Source organism: Schistocerca americana, chromosome 1 (assembly GCF_021461395.2).
Source record: "Schistocerca americana isolate TAMUIC-IGC-003095 chromosome 1, iqSchAmer2.1, whole genome shotgun sequence".
Classification (NCBI taxonomy): Eukaryota; Metazoa; Arthropoda; class Insecta; order Orthoptera; family Acrididae; genus Schistocerca; species Schistocerca americana.
In genome coordinates this window covers 646447440-646469360 of record NC_060119.1, presented here as the reverse complement: position 1 = coordinate 646469360, position 21921 = coordinate 646447440, and the positions used below count along the sequence as shown (strand labels likewise).

The 21921-nt window shown below is 41.1% G+C and overlaps 1 protein-coding gene across 1 annotated transcript in view; it reads right to left on the bottom strand.

The window, feature by feature from the left end:
* Positions 1-15442: 15442 nt before the first annotated feature.
* The window catches only part of LOC124585510, a 63850-nt gene continuing 57371 nt past the window's right edge, over positions 15443-21921 (bottom strand). Inside the window, exon 3 of the mRNA XM_047131390.1 lies at positions 15443-15651. Within this exon, the coding sequence (XP_046987346.1) occupies positions 15443-15651 (209 nt within the window). The remainder of the gene's footprint in view (positions 15652-21921) is intronic.

Genomic DNA, 21921 nt, shown 5'->3' with positions numbered 1-21921 from the left:
ACTCAATATTATCCTGGCCTCGAAAACATCAACAAATTACTCCGCCAGGAATATGACTTTCTCAAGTCAACCCCTGAAATGAGATCATCCCTTGATAAAATTCTCCCCACACCACCCAGAGTTGCCTTTCGTCGCCCCCCTAACCTCCGTAACATTCCTGTTAAACCCTACAATATTCCCAGACTACCTTCTCTACCCAGCGGTTCCTACCCCTGTAACCGACCCCACTGCAAAACTTGCCCCATGCATCCCCCCACAACCACCTACTCCAGCCCCGCTACTGGTAAAACATACACAATTCAAGGCAGGGCTATGTGTGAAACTACACATGTCATTTATCAACTGACATGCCTGCACTGCACAGCCTTTTACATCGGCATGACAACAACTAAACTGGCTGAGTGCATGAACGGACACAGACGAACTGTCCGCCTAGGAGATCCCCAATACCCAGTAGCGGAGCATGCCCTCCAGCATAATTCTAGGGACCTAGGAACCTGCTACACCGTATGTTCCATTTAGCTTCTCCCACCCAACACCAGTCCCTCTGAACTGCGGAGATGGGAACTTGCACTCCAACACATCCTTTCATCCCGCCATCCCCCTGGAGTGAACCTACGTTAAACAACCTCACTCCCATTCACTCTTCAGTTTTCTCCTCTTTCCCTTTCCTCTTTAGCCATTCATGCATCTTTTCATCCTACATAGTTGTGTTTATCTTTATACTATATACCTCTTTACTTCTGTATGCATCCTCTTTGGTTTGAAGCTGGCGCAGTACTTACAGTAGAATATCTTTGGCTTCCCTCTGACAACCATGCCTCCATCCTTGCTACCCTCCCATTTTCCTTTCCCTGTTGCTTCATAACCTGGGTTGTGAGTAACTGAATCTCCTTTCCCTTCTTCCCTTTCTTTCCCCTCTCTCCTCCCCGATGAAGGAACATTTGTTCCGAAAGCTAGGAATGTAAATTTTCAGTTCTGTTTTATGTGTATCTATTGGCTGTACTGAGCTGAGGTAAGAACTGGCCAGCCCCTCTCTCTCTTTGTTAGTATTTGTTTCACATCTTTATATGAGATTTTCCATTAATCATTACTACAAGATAGTACTTTAATGTGAACTGTGATGTTTAGTAAATATGATCTGCATGAGCTGCGTTCTGTGCTATCCATGATATGTGGTTAGTATTTATGGGACATTGTTTCAGTAACTTGTACTTCAGTAATTTATCTGAGTGATTCTCCAAAATTGTAGTGTTGTTCTCATTTTTTAATTTTTAGTTTTATTTTTTTATTATGATTTTTTTAGCAATTAGCATCAAATACTGAACAAGATTTTTAGCTTCAAGACAACAGTGTGATATGTTCCTGGGGAGGCAATTAGGTTGGAGAAAACCAGGTTGGCGGCTAACACGCTGCTGATCATCATATGTTGTCATAACATGTGGGTGTTTTGCATGTTGGGTGTGACATCAACTGCATGCCTTCAGGATGGTAATTGCAATATCATATCTAGAATTTCCTAGGCGCCATCATTTCCTCATCCATACTGCACTCTACCTCCTCTCTACAGAGAAATTCAGCCCTTGGATTTGGCTTGGCCCTGCTCTGATAAAAGCTAGCTAGAACAGACACATGGATACAATTAGGAATATCTGGTATTTTGTCATTTGTATAGTTCAGTTACTGGCTGGTTCTGTAAACTATGCCAAGTCCTGTGAAGAGACATGAGGATAGCTAACATATTTTGCTACACTTTAATTCTGAGAGTGTAAATACACTTGGATCCATTTTTATGTAATCCACGCACCACTTCATACAGGACTCACTAGGCTTTCTCATTCAATCTCTAGACAAACGTAGTCCATAAAATACCTAGTCTACTACATTCCTTGTCATTTCAGCAGAAGTTTTAAACCATCTCTTAGTGATAGGATTTTAGGATTCTGGGATGTTTCCCACGATTACACAATTTCCACACCAAAGTTCTGCTTAACCCATCTAAAATTACAGACTTACATACCTGCTCATTCCCATGGCTTATCCCCCTTAAATCTGTACCTAGCTTCGTCAACATATCACTCATATTCACCAACATATTCATCCTATCCCCCATGTTAAACATCATCCTCTTGGCCTGTTTCGTTTTATCACTATGTTGTGAAATCTGCCACTTAAAGTATAAGCACAAAAAATTGCAAGATGATCTTAAACATTAAATGTTTACAAGAATGGATTCATGATAAAGTCATTAAAGTTACAATACTGATCATAATGCCTGGAGTACTATGGTTCAAATCTTACAACTTTCCCTGTCATCTGAGAGAGACCCATTCAGTGTATTGTGCTTCATCAGCTCTGTGATACCACTAACACATTTATTTAGCAACAGCTGTCCTACAATCTTTAACATGTACAACCTATTTTCAACTCATATTGTGCAACTAAAACATTCTCCTGATATTTTACTGAAACTTGATGTTTCCTTCCACTATGACTCCCATTGCTTTTTACAGTGATAACAGAAGTTATTTTTGTAGATTCTTTGCTATAATACCAACTGAAATTCAAGGGACCAGAAGCAGTACAATGATGACATTATGACAAGTGGCCCATTTCACACCTTTGTGGTACCTTAGTACCCTATTACTATGTTTTGACTCAGCATGACAAGTGGCCTATTCCACACCTTTGTGGTACCTTAGTACCCTATTACTATGTTTTGACTCGGTATTCCATTATAAGACACAAATCTCAAACATACTGCACTACTGCAACACTGATCTATTTTTTTATTCTCTTGTCAGCACTGCCCGTGTGTTTCAGTTCCCTCACAACAGAGTAGAATCAACAGAGAAGTAGTAATGCAGTGCAGAAATGGAAAGGAAAAGAGGACCTCTGCATATGACTTGGGCACTGTGGACGTCAAACTACATACCTGCTAGTGTAGACCCCTGGAGGACTCTAAATTTATGAGGATCGTTCCGAAAATAATGCCTCATATTTTTATTCAGAGAAACTACAGCAGATACATAAATCACAACAGCACAGCTAAACAGGGCAATGTTTCAGCTACAGACTGCCATTTTTCCACATAGTCACCAATATTTATTTCTCACTTTTATGAATGATGAACCAGAGCCCACACACTGCACATGTAAATATTGGAACCAGCTGAGGCTAACCATTCCTTACAGCTTTGACAACAGTGTCTGACTCTTGAAAATGTTTGCCACATAGTCCATCTTTCAGAGGCCCAAAGAGATGGAGGACTGAAGGCATGAAATTGGGACTGTACGGTGGATGTGGGTCCTGGTGTTTTCATGTTGCAGGTGAAAATTAGTCTTCTTCTCTGGCACTACCTTGGAAATTCGGGCTTTCAGCTTAGTCAGTGATGTGTTGTAGCTTGCTGAATTGATAGTTTATCCAGGCTCCAGGGCATCCAAAAGAACCACACCCTGGCTGTCCCAGAAGATTGCGCACATCACTTTGCTTGCAGATGGCTGTCTCTTGAATTTCTTCTTTGACAGAGAATTCGCATGTCACCATTTCATGGACTATCTTTTGGATTCTGGCTTGTAGTAGTGACGCCATGTCTCATCTCTGGTGATAATTCTGTTCAGAAAATTGTCACCTTAAACTCCATATTGGTCCGGCAGGTCCTGACAAATTTCCATTTGACGAGTTTTTTGTTCTACTGTAAGCATCTGCAGGACCCATTTTGCACAGACTTTGTGATAACCTAGATGTTCCAACATCGTTTTGAAGGTATTACAGCCTATATTTAGCTTTGCACACAATTCTCTGTTTGTTATCCACTGATAAGCACATATGAGTTGGTCAAGACAGTCTTCACTGGGAGGGGTGACAGCTGTGTAGGGTTGACTGGGCCATGGCTTGTCATGCACACACTTTTCACTACCTTCACATTGCTCACATCTATTGTGTCAACTCCATACACCCTTAGCATGCGTCAATGGATTTCAGTTGGCACAATTTCTTCAGCAGGGAGGAATAAAATCACACATCGCTGGTTTATATGCCCATCCATATCAGACACCATTTTGGAACACTCCTTTGCTGATGTAACTGGTGTCAACTACTGCAGAACAATGGAACCACCTGCAAATGAAAGAGGAAGGTTCAAGGATTAGCACTACACCATCAACATCTGGTACAGCCATCCAAAGTCATCACAAAAAAAGAGGCATTACTTTCGGAACGACCCTCATATAACATAATGGACAACAATAAATTAAGTCTACACTCTCTTACCATTTATGCTCATCTAAACTTTCTCAGTATCAATAGTTTGCCACATCTTAGCCATGAATTTTATCAACATATGTGGAGTAAAGCTCTCTTTCTTAGCATGTCCAATGTACTACATCATGCAATTTAATACATGAGCCACAGTACCTGACAGGTTACACTGAGAGCATATAACTTATTTCATAGGATCATTCCTTAGACCCTTCCCTGGTACCGCAGTCACATCATATTCCTGACATAATTATGACATATCAATAGGACAGAGGGAAGAGGACAGACAGACAGACCCAAGAACAATACAGTCAAGGAACCCACAAGGAACTGCAAAACACATATTCTGCTACTCTTGATACTATTGACAATGATAGTAGCTCATCTTTGTTGATTCGTGGCATGCTGCTTCAGGATGATACGAGGGTAATCCCAAAAGTAAGGTCTCCTATTTTTTTATAAGTACATAGACATGTTTATTTCTACAATGGTTTTCATCAGTTTACAGCTTGAACATTTAGCTATTTTTCGACATAATCACCATTTCTGTTGATGCATTTTTGTAGAAACTGTGGCAGTTTTTGTATGCCAATGTCACACCAGCTCGCCACCATTCTGTTCAGAAAGTTATGAACCTCTTCTTTCACCTCTTCATCGGAGCTGAATCACTGGGACCACAATTAATGCTGACAGGCACTGTGAGACTCTGAAAAAATTCAAACGAGCAATTCAGCACCGGAGAAGAGGAATGTTGAGCAAGGGCATACACATTCTCCATGACAACGCTCGTCCACACCTCGCTCAGCAAACCATTGCTCTCCTGCAACGGTTTCAGTGGAACATAACCACCCACCCACCTTGGCACCCAGTGACTATCACCTGCTCCCTAGGTTAAAAGAACATTTGGCGGGAAAGCGATTCAGCTCTGACGACGAGGTGAAAGAAGAGGTTCATAACTTTCTGAACATCATGGTGGTGAGCTGATATGACATAGGCAAACAAAAACTGCCACGGCATCTACAAAAATGCATTGACAGAAATGGTGATTATGTCGAAAAATAGCTAAATGTTCAAGCTGTAAACTGATTAAACCATTGTAGAAATAAACAGGACTATGTACTTATAAAAAAAAATAGGAGACCTTTCTTTTGGGATTACCCTCATACATCTGCAACTGTATATTATTGAGGAAAATTTGCTAAGTTTTTATTTTGTCTGTCTCAAATGCATGAATATATAGTATTGTTGGTGCAGTGGTTATCGGTTTTGGACTGACTTGCCCATTCTCAAACCACACCTAAAAATGGCAAGGTGCATGTGATAGAGAAATATTTACATATGGTTGGCAAGTCCATATTATAAGCACTTAACTGATTATAGACACACCTTGTTATTAATTGTAACTAATACTTGTCAAATGGATCTGCAGACGGAATGTAAATATTTCTGTATAATATGTATTTTGTAAATTTTAAGTGTATGGTTTAAGAATGGGCAAGTCAATCTTAAACTGGTAAAAAAAAGAGCTCATCTGCCAGTCATGTTGCTGATACTATCTGTAGAGGCCTTGGGTGTGTTGATCTCAACAGTGAGTGGAAAGGAGCCATTCTGTGAGTTTATCAGGATGATATTCAGCGCTCCCAAGTAGTGGGCTTGATGGGTTGTCAAGTGCAGGGAAACTCTTTAGTGTTCATCAGCTAGATCAGATGCAGGTTCCCACCTTTGTCTAGTGACACAGCCTGGTGTCAAGCCATGTACCTTTGTATCAGTGTAGCGACAGTGGACATCCATCTCTGAAGGCTAAGCATACTGCTAGGAGTCAATGGGCTGACTAGGAACTGAGTGGCACTAGAGGCCAGCTGATGCTAACACAGCACAATGGTTCTGTGGGCAGGAAGCAGCCAAAGAGCTAAGAAGCTTAATTTTCTGATCTGTAGCTTCTGTGGCAGTTTGACACTGCAAAGTAATTTTTCCCTGTAGAGATCCTTGATATTATCTTCTAAGAGTAGTTACCCTCAGTAGCTGTTCTTTTTTATATCAGTCTTCCTGAAATTATATCACTTAGCAACCTCAACATACTTAAAGATTAACTTGATATCTTCTCACATCTATTGATATGTAACACTTTGACATGATTATCTTCTTCTGATTTACTTATATAATTCACATTTACATCTACAACTGTACTCTGCAAACCACAGTGAGATGCAGGGCAGGGCAGGGCTGGGGTGGCCGAGTGGCTCTAGGCGCTACAGTCTGGAACCGCGCGACCGCTACGGTCGCAGGTTCGAATCCTGCCTCGGGCATGGATGTGTGTGACGTCCTTAGGTTAGTTAGGTTTAAGTAGTTCTAAGTTCTAGGGGACTGATGACCTCAGAAGTTAAGTCCCATAGTGCTCAGAGCCATTTGAACCATTTTTTTGTGGGCAGGCCTTAACATACAGTTAACAAATCTTAACATTAGCAGCATATTTACTGAACAATTTTGTCTTCAAACTTGGTACCAAAGTCACTGCATGTATTAGATGTTCACAAAGTAATCGCAAAGAGAATCATAACAAATTTGTAAACTTCAAATGGTATCATTTAGTTGACTGATGACATATTTTTGATTGGGAGTGACCATAAGTTGTTAACCATTAAGCTATAAGGAGTGGACTGACTGAGACTAGTTCACAAAAGGATTTACACATGGATATCTGCAGTTCAGCTACTGGGTGCTGACTGACTTGCTACATAATGTTAAAGAGATGAGGACAAACTACAGACTGACTGAATAATTGTACTGCAAATCTACTTAAGATTTATGCACAAATAATAAAAAAACTCTGTTATTATGTTTTAATTTATAATTGGAAAGCTAACAAAATTGGTTGATAATGAAATACAAGAAGCCAAGGTGTAATCTGGTTTAACTGTTGGTGAAATAACTGCAATGTATACTCCTGTGAGGATTCAAATATCTACAAAAAAGGGCTAAATATGAAATTTTTTCATTGAATAATTAGTAGAGTAGCATGTTTCCCTAGTGCAAGAGGGTATATTTTAGTCATAAAAATTTGCGCTGCAAAACTATGTAACTGAATTTTGGAAATGAGCACCAGCTGAAAATGGAGCATTCTGGAGAAATAGTATTTTGATTATAAATAACTTTTGAAATAGGAGGTTTTTGGGAAAAGTAAGCTGTTTATTGAGAAGAGGGGCACAAGAGCTTTAACATGAGATATAACACTTCAGTCAGAACTACTTATTAGCTTACTGTGAATGCTATCTTCACATGTATCTGGAGTATCTTAAATTATGGGAATGATTGTTTGAATGGCTCTGTTCGTGCAATAATTATTCTAATCTTATCATTACAATCCCTATGTGAGTGGTAGACAGGGTGTTGTACATCCCTAGAGCCATGATTTAAAGCCTGTTCTTGAAACTTTGTTAATAAACTTCCTTGCGATGGTTTACATCTGTCTTCAAGACTCTGCCAGTTCAGTTGCTTCACTATCTCTGTGACACTCTCCCATGGATTAAACAAGCCTGTAACCATTAATGCTATCCTCCTCTGTATGTGTTCAATATCCCCCGATAGTTCCACACACTTGAGAAACATTCTAGAACCGGTCTCATGAGTGATTTTATTCTACCAATAAACCGAAGTCTACCACCTGCTTTATTCATGCCTGTAACCTATGTGATTATTCCATTTCATATCCCTTATAACTGTTACACCCACGTATCTGTGTGAGTTGGCCAATTCCGACAGTGCTTATTCATATTAAAGTCACAGAATACTATGTTTTCTTCGTTTTGTGGAGTGCAAAATGTTACATTTAAGAACATTTAGAGCATGTTGCCAACCTCTGCACCATGTTGAATTCTTATCAAGACCTGACAATATTTATGCACAGATATTACTTCATTATAGATAACTGCATCACCTGCAAAAAGCCTGATTTTACTGTTAATATTGTCTGCAAAGTCGTTAATACACAATATGAACAGCAGAGTCCAAACACACTTCCCTGGGGTAGTCTTTATTTTTACTGACAGTGTACCAAAATCAGCCAACTACACTCCAGTAGATTTCATTCACTTGATAATTACCGTCATGGTGTGTATAAGCCAGAGAAAGTGTACAGATGCAGTTAAAACTTAGGATACTAAATCATCTTCTCAGTTGCATACATAGCTATGGGAAACATTTAGTATGGAGCAGAGAATGTTCATTATTCACTGAAGAGAAAAAGATCTGAAAATAATACCATGTCCATGACATTTGGCAAATCGTGTGTGGCTCATTCGGCCATGTCAAATGGCAAATACCTCAAGAAAATCACCAAGCTTAGGCTGTCTATCTATCAAGTAAACCTAGGGTGCCTGGGCTGGGGACTGGTTAGCACTACTTGTCTTCTGTGGCCATATACTCCAGGCAAACTTCATTGACTTCATTCCAATGCAGTAGTGTAAAATTTCGTGTCACAGGGAATGGAGGTCTTGACTTAATAATCTGGGAAAAACCTCTAAGAACAAAAGTCAGTCAAGAAAAACAGCTGCTAGTGGAAACTCCTGGGGCACCTGCCACACTTCTGTGCTGTTATACTGTCCAAATGAAGTGGGGTGATGGCTGGACAGACAAATACCCAGCTATTGATGGGAATTACACAGAGGCTACAATTTATAAGTTAGATTCTCCCAGTGGTTTGGGTGATCTATTGAAAAGTGCACATACCCATCAAAATAAGAGTTTGGATGATTAGTCCACTTGGGAAGATGCTACACCTACAGAGGTAAATATTTTAACAGATTGTGGCCTTTGGTAAACAATGTATCTATTGTTGTCTGAGAAGATGATTGAATCTTTAGGAAAAGCCAATATTTTACATAAACACAGCGCTTGAGGGCTTGCAAGCAATCTTGTATCAAGCAGTGAAAGAAATTCTGATGATTACACCATTATATGGTCATTTTGATAATTAAACAGTTATATCGTCATAAATGCACTGAAATCTCTGAAAATTAGAATCTCACAAGGAATTTCTGAAAGCTAGAGATTAAATAAAAACTCATTTGACCTAACTCCAGTTATTGGGAAACGAAAATCTCTGTTATATATGTTAATGGGTACTTAATGACAGAATTGATTATATTATTATTAACTTGCATAAAGCAAAATGTTGTAGAAGGAAATGAATAAATCTACATGTTAAATTTGAGTGTCTTTCAATGTATAAAACGTTCAAAAAATTGTCGAGAATGCAGCCAAGCGGATTTTCAACAATTGCCAATACTTAAAGAGATGCACACCCTGCCATTTTGTGTGTGTGTGTGTGTGTGTGTGTGTGTGTGTGTGTGTGTGTGTGTGTACTGGCCGCAAACACATTAATCTCTATTTATAAGGTAAAGTCATTTAATTCAACTGCTAAACTACTACTTTAATAGCACTTCCCATTAGTTGGAAGTACATGCCAGAATTTCTGTGTTCTTATATTCTGTAGGATGACCAGGGTCCAGGAAATGTTCTACAATAGCTGATTTGCTTGGCTGTTGTAAACACGTATGAGTCTAATGGTCAATAAACCAGTCCTTTATGGTCCTGATGGTATGACCAAGGAATGACCTTCCACAACTGGAAAGGAAACAGAAGACGCCCACCTAACACAAATGAAGCTCATCATTTATTGACCTACTCAGGCCATAATCTTAGATGTTGCTCAAAAAAGACATTTCTTGTCATACTGCCACAGAATACAACCAGTCCTGTGTGAAATGCTTCCAGGCAAGCAAAAATGCTGTAGACATGGTGCCACCCTGTTCTTATTGTCAGTCACGCAATTCATGGTTGGTCAATAGCATACAGGGTACCTGATCTATCCTTTACTGTAACCATTCTGATGAAAGACGACATGGGCCCTATAAACCAAGGTACGATGTATCCCTTCTTGCTGAGTTGGATAGTGACAGCTCTTAGCATGTAGGTATAAATCAATATATATTGGCTTGTTATTAATAGTATGTCCCAATGTACCATCAACCTTTCACCTCATGAGCACATGAAGGAAAGGAAGGAAGCCATACTTTTCCACTTTCACAGTGAGGCAAGTATTCGGGTGGATTGAATTCAGACATCCAAGTCCTGTTCGTTGAAATCTTCCATACACGAACTGGCCATAATAAGTGACAACAGGCTACCCATCACAACTTCATCTATCTATTCATAGTACTTGTCAATAAAAAGTTAGTTGAATTCAACACATGTCAAAATCACTTCACTAATTCAGCACTATACCTAAACTCAGTTAACTGTAATAAATATGACAGAGGGATGTGAGTGAAGCGACACCACATCAAAGGTGACTAAAATATTGGTTGTTCTAATTTGATCTATCTAATGAACATAAGAAATTCACCAAGCTCTTAAGATGAGGCACACACAGATCTACTAGTGGAGTAAACAATGTAGCAAGGTGTTTTGCTACATGGTATGTCACAGTACCATTGTTACAGACAATAACTCTAAGAGGAACCCTTACCTTGTCAATATTCAGAGGGCCATCTTAATCTAAGAGGACAGTGCAATAAGAATTAAGATGCTTGATAGTTTTCTGCAATAAGAAATTATTTTTTAGGAAGTTGTTAGTCTTTCTCTCAACACTTTTGTTAGTCACCGATCCTGTTACATACAGAATCAGATAGTACACATGGCATCTTTTGAATGTAATCTTGCTTGGCCAATACAACTATAGCATTGCCCTTGCCTCAGTATAAAATAACAATATCAGGATCCACATTGAGTGAATGGGAAGCAACCCTTTCAGCTGCCATTATACTCTCTAATACAAGAAAATTGATCCATCATGAAGGAATTTCTCAAATGGAACAAATTGGTAGATGTGATGTACATTTACATGTACAGACAAACAAATAATTACAATTTCGGAAATGGAATGAATTTCCCAAATTAAGCAAATTAAGAACATTGGTCCATCTCTAGCTCTTATGCAAGCAGTTATTCAGCTTGGCTTTGATTGAGAGGGTTGTTTGTTGCCCTCCTGAGGGATATCATGGCAACTTATTTCCAATTGGCAGTTACATTGTCAGAATCTCAAGATGTTTGGAGGGCCCTGACCATAATGCTCCAAACATTCTCAGTTGTGAAGAGATTCAGTGGCCTTATAGTGAAGGTAGGATTTGGCAAATACCAAGACAAGCAGTGAAAAGTCATGCCATGTGTGGGTGACTGTTATCTTTTTGAACTGTAAGCCAAGGCTGGCTCACCATGAAGAGCAACAAAACAGTATGTAGAATACTCTGATGCACTGTGTGCTGTAAGGGTGCTATAGGTGACAACTAAAGGGGTCCTGCTATGAAAAGGAGTGGCAACCAAGACAGTCACTCCTGGTTGTCAGACCATGTGGTGGCTCCATTCAAGCTGGTTCCCACTGCAGTTTGTGGCATCTCCAGACACTTCTTTGCTTGTCATCAGGGCTCAATTCAATGCAGAAATCATCAATGAAGACAATTCTTTTCCAGTCAATGAGATTCAGGGCTGTAGATGTGTCTGGGGATGTCTTGGATAGTGGTGGGATATTGATCTGACTGTCACATCCCACAAGGCTCAACCCCACCAGGAATGATGGTCTGCAGTGCCATTTCTTTTCATAGCAGGACCACTTTGGTTGTTATCCATGAGACACTTACACCACAGTGATATGTTGATATATCCTATGCCCTGATTTGTTGCCCTTGATGGCAAGCCATCCTGGAATTACATTTCAGCAAACTAAAGCCTGCCTACACATAGAAAGACTTTCCACTGCTTCTCTTTGTACTTGTCAAACCCTGTCTTGGCCAGCAATTACCCCATATCTCTCGTCAGTTCTGCATTTGGAGCATTACGGGCAGGGCCCACCAACCAGCTTGGGTTTTTGATGATCTAAGACCAGTATTAGATTCAAAGCATCATAAACGTTCAAATGTCACCAAATGTTGGACACTTATGAAATGAAATTCTCAGTCAGACTGCATCCTAGAAACAGAGCCCACTCAGCCCCAAGAAAATGCAGGAATTTTCAAAGCAGTCATTAAATAAAGCTAAAATAATACCTCAGAAACAAAATTCATCTCTTGGTGCTTGTAATAGATTCTTTTATGAACCAGCACATTGCTTGATGTGATTAGTGGCAAGAGAATTAACATGATGCTTAACTTTGGCAAATGTTTTTAGATTGGCTGAATGTGCTTCTTAGTTGCAATCTGACTGGTAATTCTATTCTGTAAAAGCCTGGTATTCAGTGAAGTTCAAATTTTTCTGTAGCTTGGGGTCAAATACTATGTCTCTATATTCTGTGTTCAGTCTATCTGCTGATGCTGCTGAGAGCATGTGATATGTTGACTGGGGCAGGTATACCTATGAGAAATATAAAAGCAGCTGAGAGAGGTGATACCCATTCACTCAGAGTGGATTCTGATATTGTTATTTTACACACAGACAAGGGCAATGCTACAGCTGAGTTGGTTGACCAGCCCGGGACATTCAAAAGATGCCATGTTTACTACAGTTCAGTGTGGCACAGAATCAATGCTCACCCAATAAAAAGTGTTGAGAGGAAGACTAACAACCTCCCTAAAATAAGTTCCTTGTCATAGAAGACTATCACGAGTCTTAATTCTTACTGCACTGTCCTCCCTAGACTATTTGGCCTTTCGAAGCTCCACAAGGTTGGGGTACATCTTGGACATATTGTCAGTAATACTGGAGTTCCAACATACTATTAGCAAAGCACCTTGCTACTTTGTTGAGCCCACTAATTGGTCAAAGTGTGCATCATATTAAGAACTTGGTGGAATTATTACATTGATTGGAATGACTGCATTTTAATAACTGATATTTTAGCAAGTCTGTCTCTCTCTCTCTCTCTCTCTCTCTCTCTCTCTCTCACTCTCTCTCACTCTCACCACTTACATTCCTCTGTCTGATTTATTACTGTTAATGTCAACATTTGTTGACTTCCACTTACTTTTTATTCAATGACCAATACTATGAACAGACAGATGGACTTGTGATGGGGAGCTTGTTGTCACCCATCATTGCCAATTTGTGTATGACAGATTTCGAGGAATGTGCCTTGGAGTCAATACCACTGAAACCTGTGTGTTTCTTCAGATATATAGATGGTACTTTCACTGTTTGGCCTCATGGATGTGAGAATTTAAATATTTACTTCACTGTGGAGGTGGAATAGGGTCGCTGCCTTCCCTTTGTTGATGTGCTCATCAGGAGAAATGTTGATGGTACACTGGGACATGCCATTTATAGGAAGCCAACCCACACTGATTTGTATCTACAGGCTAATAGTTGTCACCATCCAATACAACATGAAGGGGCACTTTGTATCTTGGTTCACAGGGCCCATGTCGTCTCAGACCCTTTAAGTTTGTCAGCTGAGTTGGCCTATCTTGAAGTGACTCTCATCAGAGTGGTTGTAGTGAAGCACATGGTGTTCTATCAACCAACCATGTATCAGTGAGTGATGATAACAACAATGTGATATCAAAGGTTATGGCCTTTTGCCTTAAATAGGATGCATTTCCAACAGGATTGATTGTATTCTGCAGGAATATGATGTGAAATGCATTTTGTTACCAACATCTGAGATTGATGTCTAAGTGTATTCCATCCAGCTGTGAAGTGTCACACATTCTTATAATAGCTGAGCAAATAAAATATTGTGGAATATTTCAGTGGCGCCAGTCATCCTATGGAATATACCAACAGAGAGATTCTGGCATGCACTTCCAGCTAATGGAACAGTGTCATTACAGAAGCAACTGAAATTAAATGGGCAGGTGCCCTTATAAATAGACATTGATGTTTTTGCTTAAATTCTGCAAGGAATCCTGCTCTCACCCTTGCCAAAAAATAGAGGGACAATATTAATAGATTAGGTTAGGTTCTGATGTTGATCACCTTTGGTTATGTGGTCAGTCAACATCATACTCAAAACCGTGTTACTAAAATATTTACTGCAATGCATGGAAATGGTAGCTCACACCATCACAGCAGTTGTGCTGGCATGGAGTTTGCTATGGTATCACTTTGCCTATAATAATGCTACTTTACAGTTACATGATACAATTCCATCAATCACTACCGTATTCTACCTGTTGTATAAAGATATTATGGATATACATAATTTGCTAATCACACTTTATGAACTTGACAGCAGTAGTGAGGATAGATTGTGAGATATGCAGGGATAGTCCAGCTGATAAGAACATAACCCACAGAAGGTAAAGTTCCATGTTTGAGTCTCCATCAAGCACATAATTTTAGTAAACCAGGAAGTTTCAAAACTGTTCATATCTCAGTGCACAGTGTAAGGTTCATTATAGAAATACCTAAATTCTATCCATTTGAACTTCTTGTATGTACCAAATATCTCTGGCAGCAGTATATTTTTCTGGTCTATGAAAATGTGTTTTTAATGTTACTCATAAGTGCATGAAAAAAAATTAACTAAATTGAATATTTAACTTCTGATTAAAGTTTTGTTAGTTTTCTTCATTCAGGAACAAATAAAGATTATCATCTCACACTACAACAAAAGTAGCATTAACATCCAGCTGTGTACACAGAGCTCCCACTTGAGATCTCAATGGGTCATTTCTTCCTACAGACAGCTTCATTATGAAAATATGTGAGAGAGTAAACCAAACTGCACATGTAGAAAGCCAATCAAATACGGAGACACATACCCATTTCTATACGTGATAGACAGACAGTATGTAATTTTACTGCAAAACCTGCCTGTGGGACCATCATTAGATTAGATTAGATTAAGTAAACATAATTACTGAGTTCAGATCACTTTGTCTATAATATCTGCAGGTCTGAGGACAATAAAAATTACTGATTTTGTGATGATCCACTTAAATTATTGCAAATATAATAATAGTCTAAATAGAGCTATGTGCGAAAATGATATCGTTGCTATTATGCAAGTGCTGTTCAACATCACAGCATTCAAATTTTGTGAATAGTGAATAAATTAAAACATAATACTTATTATATAATTAAACACATCTGAAAAATGAATTTCTAGGAATTACTTTTTTCTCAGTGCTGAAAAGCATAGAATTATAAATAATCAGAACCAAATACAAAACAAAACCTTTAGAGACCTCTGTTAACAGGCAACACCTTGCTTGCCCTCAGGCTGGCAGCACATAGGTTGGCTGCCAGTTTGAGGATCTGGAGGGCAAACACAAGTGGGTGGGCGTGCAGCACGGATCTGTTGAGATGATAGCCATATGCGCATGCCATTGCTGCTGATGGTGTCCTGGAACTCTGTAAGTCCTGGGAATGGTCCAAATCGCTCAGTTACTGGTCCTGGGCCTGTAAGAAAATGTCCCAGCAGGTGTCAGTGTGCAACATACCTCATTCCTGTATCCAAGTGTCAATCTTAACAGTGGAATATGATGCGATATTTTGGGAAAAATACAGGGATTTTCTTTCTCTTCTGTCTCCCCTCCCCCTTACCTCTGCCTTATAACATTTCATATTTTTGGAAAATCATAGTATTCAGTAATGCCAAAGTTTGTGTGCACAATGTAGTTTTAGTCCTACTTTCTTTTAATCATAATTTTCAGCTAATTTTATGAAGAGTTGTATTGCAAATATTGACATGTTCCACATACCTGTATGCCTCTTCTCATGAGCCACAATATGTTATTAAAAGTAGTACCTCATTCCATTTAAAAATGGGACAGTTGCTTCAATATCTCAGCAGTAAGTTACACGTTAAGCTTTTTCTGCATGACTTCGTAGTTTAATTCTTAAATTACTTGCATATTTTTGTGTTTAAAGGGTGAACTAACTTTAAAGTGTAGATTCATGCAATCTGTAGTGCAGGTATCATTTGTTTTGATTGGCCATTTACGATTGCACACAGCTCAGTCAGGTGCCAGCCTCTGCTGGTGACACAACAGAAGAGTAACTAGTTACATATTTAAACAATGGAAAATCCAGTATGGAATGTAACAATAGCAGAGAAGGAAAGTTGCCACTCACCATATAGCGGAGATGCTGAGTTGCGATAGGCACAACGAAGAGGCACACAATTATAGCTTTCGGCCATTAAGGTCTTTGTCAGCAGTTCACACATATACACAAATGCACACACACGCACACACAAACGCAACATGCACACACATCTGCTGTCTCAGAGAACTGAAACTACACTGTGAGCAGCAGCACCAATGCAGGATGGGAGTGGCGACTGGGTGGGGATAAGGAGGAGGTTGGGACGGAGAGGGGGAGGCCTAGTATGGTGGGAGTGGCAGACAGTGAAGTGCTGCAGTTTAGATGGAGGGCAGGAGAGAAGGTGCAGAAGGGGGAGGGGGTAAGTAGCAGAAAGGAGAGAAATAAAAAGAAATTAAAAGACTGGGTGTGGTGGAGAATCCTACTCACTTCCTACTCCCACCTCAGAGTGCCACTGTCCGCCACTTCTAAAACAACCTCCAGACCTCCCCCACGACCCCTCATAGCTGAAAAACCCTGTCTTGCAGACCTACTACACTTACCTTACCCTCCATAACTCCCTCCCACCACCACACACAACACAGAACCTAAACAGACCCGAAACACAGTTATGAACCTTTTCTCCAGAAGCCTTAGTCCCACAGAAATATCAGACCTTTCCTAAGGCCTCACCTTTTTCCCCAATCCCAAATTCAACCATGCAGGACTAGCTAAAGACCTTCTCTCCTTCTCCTGGTCCCTACAGTGGAAACACTTTTTTGCCACCAACCCGACCAATCAGACTCAACCAGAGACCAATATTGAACCTTGCCTAACTCAGTTCACTCCTCCATCCAACCATGATCCACCCCCACTGCCTCCAAACCACCCCCTGTTAACTTTCCAGAATTTCTTAACCTAGACCCTTGCCTCACCATCATTCCCCAAATCCCTCAACATGGAAACTAACCTTACATCCGCAGAAAGAACCGCAGTCCACCCTCTAAAAACTGATCCTGACCTTATAATCCTACCTGCAGACAAAGGCTCCACCACCATTGTTTTGAACTACAAAGATTACATGGCAGAAGGACTCTATCAGATGTCAGATACTTACACCTACCAACCGTGCCACAGTGATCCCATTCCAGTAATCCAGCAGGATCTCCAGTCACTACTCAAATCCTTAGGCTCATCCCAGAACCTCTCCCCAGAGTCCATATCTCTACTTACCCCTACCACTCCCTGCACTCCCACCTTCTACATGCTTCCTAAACTCCATAAACCCAACCACCCAGGACACACCATTGTAGCCGATTACTGTGCCCTCACTGAGAGAATCTCTGCTCTCGTAGACCAATGTCTTCAACCTATTACCTAGAACCTATCCTCCTATATAAAAGATACCAACCATTTCCTCGACCGACTCTCCACAGTTCCTGTCCCGTTACCACACGGTGCCCTGCTCGTCACTGTTGATGCCACATCCCTGTACACTAACGTTCCTAATGCCCATGGCCTTACTGCTATCAAACACTAGCTTTCCAGACACCCTATGGATTCCAAACCAACAACCTTCTTCCTAGTCTCCATGACCAACTACATCCTCACCCACAATTACTTCTCCTTTGAAGGAATTACCTACAAACAAATCTGCGGCACGGCTATGGGCACACACATGGCACCATCCTATGCTAACATCCTATGCTAACCTATTCATGGGCCATCTAGAAGAATCCTTGCTAAAAACCCAGAATCCTAAATCCCTCACCTGATTCAGATTCATTGATGACGTCTTTGCTATCTATGTGATTACGTAGGCTTCCTTGGCGTAATAAGTCTTGAAAATCTCTTCAGGTTTGCTGCTGGATCGTAATATCAACTTGACTTGATATTTCGGCAATCCAACTGTTCGCCATCTTCAGGAAATGCTGCTTCTGCTGATGAGTCCCGTTGAGAACTGACGCCAGGTTGCAAATTGACGTCCCATATAGGCCACCGTTCAGTACACGGCACATGTGCCGTCCATCACTGTTTCTGCCTTCGAAAACAGGGAAGTGGTGCCGCCCTTAGTGAAACACTGCTGGCAACGATATATCGCAATCAAGGCCGTACCGAAGAACATTCAGTTTTGATGCGAGATAATACAGGATTCCATGTTTTGCTTAGAGGAAACCCATTGTCTCTGTCGATTAAATTATCAGCCAACCTAATTTCAATCGCCTCTTTATAGACACTGTTCCAAAAACCGGAAATGTTGGCAACCACAACAGTTTCCTCAAATTTCATTTTGCATCCCTCATTTAGGCAGTGTTCTGCTACCGCCGATTTTTCCGGCTGTTGTAGCCTCGTGTGACGGTGATGTTCCACACATCTGTCATGCACTGTACGAATAGAACAGCCTACGTAAGCTTTCCCACATTGACACGGGATTTTGTACACCCCGGGTTTCTTAAGTCCCAAATCATCCTTCACAGAGCCGAGCAGAGCCCTAATCTTAGAAGGTGGATGGAACACACTCTTAATGTTAAAATTCCTTAAAATTCGTTCAATCTTAAATGATAAGCCTGCAGCATATGGAAGAAAGGCCACAGATTTATGTTCCTCTTCGTACACCTCTGGAGATGGTCCAAACTCCATAGCCTGACGAATCTGTTTCTCGGTGTATCCATTTTCCTCAAAAACAGTCATCAAATGCTCAAGTTCTTGGGTTAAGCTGTCTGTGTCGGAAATGGCATATGCTCTCCATTCCAAGGTCCTAAGGACGCCACTACGTTGGTGTGGTGGATGACAACTCTTAGGGTGCAGATACCAATCTGTGTGTGTCGGCTTTCGGTGAACACTGTGTCCCAAAGTTCCATCTGGTTTTTTATAAACCCTTATGTCTAAAAATGGAAGCATCCCATCATTTTCAACCTCCACAGTAAATTTGATATGGGGATGAAGGCAGTTGAAATGGTCCAAAAATCTGTTAAGAGCATCACGTCCATGCGGCCGGACGAAGAAGGTATCGTCCACGTACTTCCAGAAGCACGTTGGTTACAAAGCTGAAGTCCTCGGTGCCATGGCCTCAAAGTCCTCCATAAGTAAACTGGCGACTATGGGTGACAAAGGACTACCCATAGCCACTCCGTCATTCTGTTAAAAAACGTTACTGTTAAATAAAAAATACGTGGAGGTCAGCACATGACGACAAAGCTTCACCAGCTCTTCATCCAGGTTTTCACTGATCAAACTGAGGGACTCTTCCAGAGGAACTAGTGTAAATAGGGATACCACATCGAAATTCACTAACAGATCTGAAGGACTCAACTTCAAAGATCCTAATCATCGAATAAAATACACCGAACTGGACATATGGTGTTCATACCTGCCGACAAATGGCCTGAGAGCAGATGATAAATACTTCGCCAGGTTGAAAGTGGGTGCACCCAAATTACTAACAATAGGGTGTAGAGGAACCCCTTCCTTATGCAACTTAGGCAGACCATACAAGCTAGGCGGAACGGCAGCACCAGGATGAAGTTTCTTACGTAAATCATCTGACAACGAACTCTTTTTCAATAGTGAAAGTGTCTTACGTTTGATCCTTTCTGTGGGGTCATTAGACAGTCTTCTGTATGCTGGGACGTTGAGAAGTAGATCCATTTTTACGACATAATCATCCCGTGTCATTACAACCGCGGCATTCCCCTTGTCAGCTGGTAAAACTACTACTTCGTCATCATTCTTAAGGGAACGAATGGCTGCTCTCCCTGCGGAAGAGATGTTATCCCGCGGTGGTCGAGTCCGACGTAATGTGTGCGACACTTCTTGCCTTATTTCCTCTGCTTGATCCTTGGGTGGGCTATTTACTGCTTGTTCTACAGAGCATATGAACTCAGTGATAGGAAGTCTCTTGGGAGTGGGCGAAAAATTTAAATTTTTCTCCAAAATCGACACTGTGGGCCCATCCAACACCTTGTTAGAGATATTAATCACAGTACGCCGATGTTTATCCACTTCTGATGCTGTAGAACGAGAAAGAAGCCTTTCAAATTTCGAGGATTGCCTGGTAACGGCACTCCTATGTGTCCAATCTGATAGCGTCTACGTGGAATCATCAACCCACTGCCAAACATCCCTTGAAAACTGGGATGACAAGTTCAAATGTAAGTAAAATAAATCTTTGGAAACCATATCCAGCTGTCTATGGGTAAAACGAATGTGTTCTCTTAAAAGTGCTTGGCTTGCACATTCCTTAATCCTATTAGCTCTCTTACTATTAATAAAATGAATAAATCTGGAGAAATTAGGAATAATACCTTTGTCATGGCATCTCAGCAAGAAGGCGAGTGTACTCATCAGCTTTCCTTTCTTCCTCTGAAGTTTATCTAACTTCTGTACAAGTTTCACCATCTCCTCCCCGTATAGGTATTTGATGTGATTGCATAGGCTTTCCCAGCGTAATAAGTCTTGAAAATCTATTCAGGTTTGCTGCTGGATTCTAAAATCAACTTGACTCGATATTTCAGCGATCCAACTGTTTGCCATCTTCAGGAAATGCTGCTTCTGCTGATGAGTCCCATTGAGAACTGACGCCAGGTTGCAAATTGACGTCCTATATAGGCCTCCGTTCAGTACACAGCACATGCGCCACCCATCACGGTTTCTGCCTTCCAAAGCAGGGAGGTGGGCCGCCCTTAGTGAAGGCCGCCCATCAGGGTTTCTGCCTTCCAAAACAGGGACGTGGCGCCGCCCATAGTGAAGGGCGGCGCCACCTCCCTGGTTTGGAAGGCAGAAACCGTGATGGGCGGCGCATGCGCTGTGTACTGAACGGTAGCCTACATAGGATGTCAATTTGCAACCTGGCGTCAGTTCTCAACGAGACTCATCAGCAGAAGCAGTATTTCCTGAAGATGGCGAACAGTTGGATCGCCGAAATATCAAGTCAAGTTGATATTAGGATCCGGCAGCAAACCCGAAGAGATCTTAAAGCCTTTGCTATCTAGATTGAAGGTGAGGACACCTTATTCACATTCCTCCAGAACCTCAACAACTTCTCCCCCATTTGCTTCACCTGGTCCTACTCAACCCAGCAAGCCACCTTCCTAGATGGAGACCTCCACCTCAGAGATGGCTACATCAGTACTTCCGTCCATATCAAACCTACTAACCACCAGCAATACCTCCACTTCGACAGCTGCCACCCATTCCATACCAAAAAGGCCTGCCGTACAGACTAGCCACCCATGGTTGTCACATCTGCAGTGATGAGCAGTCCCTCTCTAAATATACCAAGAGTCTCACTGAAGCCTTCACTGACCGTAATTATTCTACCATCCTTGTACAAAAACAAATCTCCTGTGCCTTATCTTTCCAGTCTCCCACCACCTCCCAAAGTCCCACAGTCCGGCCACAGAGGAGCATTCCCCTCATAACTCAGTACCATCTGGGACTGGAGCAACTGAATTACATTCTCCACCAGGGTCAGGGTTTTGATTACCTCTCGCCGTGCCCTGATATGAGAAATGTCCTGCCCACTATCCTTCCCACCTCTCTTACCGTGGTATTCCGCCGTCCACCGAACCTACACAATATACTCGTCCATCCTCTCACAACCCCTGCTCCCAATCCCTTACCTCATGGCTCATACCCCTGTAATAG